General features: G+C 49.7%; 2 protein-coding genes across 2 annotated transcripts; both read right to left on the bottom strand.

Moving 5' to 3' along the window:
- Window positions 1–1807: 1807 nt before the first annotated feature.
- Window positions 1808–2233, bottom strand: Pmar_PMAR009643 (hypothetical protein; the record flags this gene model as incomplete). The annotated part of the gene is made up of 3 exons (XM_002782786.1): window positions 1808–1932; window positions 1976–2125; window positions 2177–2233. Coding segments are annotated over 3 exons (332 nt in total), but the record flags the coding sequence as incomplete, so codon positions are not given.
- Window positions 2234–3765: 1532 nt separating this feature from the next.
- Window positions 3766–4938, bottom strand: Pmar_PMAR009642 (protein disulfide-isomerase, putative; the record flags this gene model as incomplete). Its single annotated transcript, XM_002782785.1, has 1 exon — window positions 3766–4938. One exon carries the CDS (start codon window positions 4936–4938, stop codon window positions 3766–3768), a length of 1173 nt encoding a protein of 390 aa, XP_002782831.1.
- Between the last annotated feature and the right edge of the window lie 6 nt (window positions 4939–4944).

Raw genomic sequence — 4944 nt, 5'->3', positions numbered from 1 at the left:
TGAAGGATATCAGAGTACTGATAACACGATAAGGCCGTGCATGGCTACCGTTCTGGGAGGGGGAAATGTAGTTTACCACCAGAAAAAGTCTCTACACCAGTTTCCAGGTCTCCTCTTCCGTTTATCGACGGGTCCATATAACAATGAACTACTGGAGGGACCAATAGATTTATCAAGACCACATCCCTTCTCCGAAAACCAGGTGTCCAGCGAAAAGAACAGCTATGAAGAGCCTTGGCTCTGTCGAGCGTAGCATTCATTAACACACTTCAACCACGCTCGTCTTACAGTTGGATAATTTTTGCATGTGCTTGTGCTCATTCTGAGCACGCGTGCACAAGGTCGGATAGATAACAGAAAGCGGCAGCATGAACAACGACGCCAACTACTGCCGCAGTAGTTATGCTCAACTGTGATATGAAAGTTTATCGGTCCATGTCAGTTCATTAGGCTAGTGTTGTGAGAGAGATGCCCAGATATCATGCAACACGATAACTTTGCATGGTGCATGGCGCACACTGCGTAGGCGCACAATGCAGTGAGGAAGCTGCGTCGTTGACCTACAGTTTCTTCTAGAAGAAATTCCAACTTTTCGAACCTTGTATATTCTGCAACTGTTGTCTTGATTAGACCAACAGTCCTGACGTATATTTTGCCGAGACCTCAGCCTGTCGTCCAGACCTCAAGTCACAGACCGTGCGTCCCACGCACTGCTTGTGAGCACGTGCTGCTGTGAATTTCGTGGCGAGTGACTTTTTAAGCAGCGTCGTGCATGAGAAACCCCAACTTAAGGCGAATAAGAAGATCTCCTCAAGCTCTTCACTCTTCCTAAGCACTCAGTGAAACACTCAACGTCGGGTTCTAGCGTTCTTCAGGGCCTCCAGAACGCTGATGCTACCGTCCTGTCTCTTATTTGTATGATGCACGCATGCGCATCAGCCTGACCTAGTGATGCACTATCGGCCATCCTCTCTTCATCTGGCCTGTAATCGACCCGCTCAAGCCTACCAAAATCAATTTCTAGGCTCACAAGGAGCGATCGAGCCGACTCATTGGGAATACAAGGCAAGATGCATTTGAATGAGAGCCTTCCATGGGATAGATACCTATCTTATCCGAATCGCCATCACAGTGATGCAACCAGCAAATGAGCTATACATGATAGCATGAGACCGTAAATTGAAGAGTGTCTGTGCTCTGGGAGTGGCAAGTCTCGATTAGCAGAGAATTCCAAACTCAACACCACACTCTATCCAAACAGTGTCAATTAAAGATTGAATTTCGTTTTCTTTGCCACAATTTTTGACGCGTTCGAAAGGCACGAGTAGATACCGGAGTTGACGGCCTTGAGGAAGGGCCAGATGAGAAAGGTGGCGACCCCACCAAGTCCACGCCGACCCCTACCTGAAGAGTTTACCAGTAGGAGCATCATCTTGGGGTGTCGCAGAGGTACCGCTTTGAATAGCCGTATCCATTTCTCAGTCTCCCGAGCGTTCCTACACCGCATAACGACTTCAGGCTGACCGCATGCGTGGGAGCATCGGTAGAGCTTCAGCTGGCTATGACATGCCGGTGAGCGATCATCGTCGTCATCGGATACGACAATGGCCACCTGGAATGCTGTTAAGAGAGTGTGGGGAGGTGGAGACTTACTTTCATAGAGTCCTTCGAGAAGGACAGGATAGGCTCAGGCTCATCGGGCTCGGCAAACACATTGATGTCGGTTAGCGACACGCAGATATACACGTACCTCAGCAGTGCCTCTCAGCGTATCATTCGTAGCGAGAAGTTAACCAGCGTATGTTACTCGAGTTCCCCCTGATGACGCTGCTGCTTCCGCGGTGTAATCGCAACCAGACCCCCACCGACACAGGCAGTAAGTCTTGCGAGAACTCTGCCTATGGACTTCTCTAAGAGTGCCCATTGACCAGCCTGATCGGAAGATCCATCGAAAGGATAAACACAAGGAGCTCACTCTCTCCTCGGCATTTTCCGCTTTAAGCTTAGCACTCGACAATTCGCTCTTCAAGGCTTGGACCTGGGCTCTCAAGTCCTCAGCTGACGGAAGCTCCCCTCGAGAGGTACGCATGTTGCTGGTCATCAACTCCGACATACGTCTAAGCTCCTGCGAGAGACATGCCCGAAATCAGTTTTTCATCGCTCACTCATAACCTACCTTATCCTGTTTCCTTATAATTTCTTCCATCTCCATCACTCGTCCTTCAAGGTCCATAGTAGATCCTGAACTATGATCCTGAGCAAAGTGGGCATGTGTCGCTGCTGGGCATAGTCCACTCACCTGAGACTGTTGGTCAAGACTCCTGCGACGTGATCGCCTGAGTTCTCTCTCGAGAATATCAGCACGGTCGGTACTCTCTCGCAACAAAGCCTTGTAGCGATCATTCTCCTGGCGCAACCGGAGGACCTAGGCGGTGTGATCACGACACGTGATCCCGCTGGCTCACTTCCTCAGTGGCATCTGCTATGTCCCGTAGTGGTGACGGGCTCCAGCTATTACCGTCACCATGAATGCGCTCAGGAGCGTTATGGGACCCATCTAGGCGGCTATGCGAGGTGGCTTCTGCTTGCGGGGACGTGTGTGGGATCGATTGCTCGTCATGAACTTCTGGATTTTTAGTCGGTTGCCGAGCCCACCCAGACGAAGGTGATGCCCCGAGTGATGGGTGTATGGTAGTCCTTGAGACACCTTCCTCATCTCGACCACCTGTTGCTCGCCTAGCAATGCGTGTCGCACTACGGTTACACGATGACCAGGAGGCCGAACCTGAGCATCTCAGATGGATGAGGTTGATACGATGTGGGATATCCATAAAAGGGTTTGTCTACTGTGATCTTCAACTGTTGACCCTCGTCTAGAAGGCTCTCGAGTCGGTGATGAGTCTATCTCGGTTTGGAGTGCATTAACGCGTCTCTGCAATTCCTTGAGTCGGGCCGATGTGGGGGACTGTGCTCGCTGCCGACCTTGCATGGTTAAGCTTCCATAAAGTCAGGTCATGCTGAAGGGTATTCCATCATTCTGGAGGGCTCTAACCCTCTCAAGAGATTATGAAATACCAAGAGTGCTCCATGAGTGCGAAGAATCGAATTCACAAGCTCGATAACACAACTTCCATGTATTTTCATGTAGGTTCCCATTTTTAATGAGAAAACTGTCGTTAGCAACTCACCGAATCGAGATGATGTCAGCGGTATGGACGGATAGATCCGAACATTCAAACACATCCAACATTGACTGATGAAAGTCGCGCTCCTGATACAGAGAAGCGGACGTTTAGAACAGTTTTCTTTTAGAAACCGCCAGTGGAGGAAATAATGTTTTTCATTCTCACAAAGTGGGAATTCACAACCTATCTCGAAGGCCTCAGAAATCCTCAGAAGTCCGAAACAACCAACGATTTGGAACGACTCTCATAACGACACGAAGTGATCTACTATGACGCTCGACCTCAAAAAAGGGGCAATCTTTTGGGCCTCGGTAAGCAATTATTGACCTCACCCACTTCTAACACGACCCCGACTGAACAGAAGCTTTGTCGCTATCAACACTCAGGTCAAAACGACATTCACACGAAATACTCGACTGCATCCTATATTGGACCAGCAAACCGTGAACAATGCTGATGAAATCTACAATGTAGAAAGTATCATCAAGTTTTTCATTATCCCTTCCTGACTTCTCCTCAACAGATCGTCGGAGTATGTATATATTGAAGGTCTATAATGAATTATCTGAATTCATATTTCTTACAGTTCCTCGCCCTTGTCGGCCTCAGAGTCCTCCTCCTCGTGAACAGCCTTGCCGGCAGCAACACGCTCCTTCAGACCCTCTGAGTTCGAGTGGTGCTCCTCGATCCACTCCCACATGCCCTCAGCCTCACGAGGACCGTCGTACTTGATAGGCTCAGTCTCACCAGCCTTCACATAGAAGAGACTAGGGAAGCCTTCCCAGGAGATGCTCTCAACAGGAGAGTCATTGGCAGTGCCATCCATCTTAGAGAGCACGACCATGTCATCGAGACCTGCCTCAGCGACCTTCTTAGCAACCTTCTCGTACTCAGGGGCAAGCCTCTTGCAATGACCACACCAAGGGGCGTAGACTTCGAAGAGAACATCCTTGTCGGGCTGGAACACGTCCTCCACTAGAGTGGACCCAACGACAACGTGGATAGGCTCGTCTTGGGAGCTCGGCACAGGCTCAGATTTCAATGTAGGCTCAATAGAACCGTCAAGAACATTCTTCAAGAACTCGTCGACCTTGGGAGCAGTCATCTCACCAGTGTAGAGATATTTCAGCTTGTCACCAGCCTTCTTGTTAACAGCAAGAGTAGGAAGCTCAGTCACACCAAGCACACCCTCGAGGAACCTCTTGAACTGAATAGTATCAATGTAGAGGAAGGCGAACTGGTCCTTGAACTCCTCGGCTACTTCCTTAATGAGAGGACGATATTCGTCGGCGACCTTCTCAAGATCATCGCTGGACTCCATCTCGAGACAGGCCCAGACAAGACCCTTTCCAGAGGTCATGTACTTCTCGTAAGTCTCACCGTCGAGAACACCGAAAAGAGGAAGTGTGTTGTCATCGAGGCACTTCTTGAGACCATCAAAAGTAAGATCATCACAAGCGACAGGCTCCTCACTCTTATGCTGAACACTCACAGTCGGCTTCTCAGTGTCAACCGCAACATGGTAGAAGGTGAACTCCGTCCTCTTCCTAGCAGCAATCTCCTCGAAGTCAGTAGAGGCTTCAGGCCCCTCATAAACACAGATAGGCTTCGTGCCGGCCTGCTCCTCAGCCAGCTTACGACTGCTGATTTCCTTAACAGCAGGACCAGTCATCTCAGTGCACCAACTCTTGATCTCAACCGCAGTACGTCCACCACTGTACTCTGACTTCTCACCATCAACGAACCAGAACATCGTAGG

The sequence above is a fragment of the Perkinsus marinus genome (assembly GCF_000006405.1).
Source record: "Perkinsus marinus ATCC 50983 genomic scaffold scf_1104296938242, whole genome shotgun sequence".
NCBI classification, from domain to species: Eukaryota; Perkinsozoa; order Perkinsida; family Perkinsidae; genus Perkinsus; species Perkinsus marinus.
Note: the sequence above shows the minus strand (reverse complement) of the source record. Positions and strands in the feature narration are given on the sequence as shown.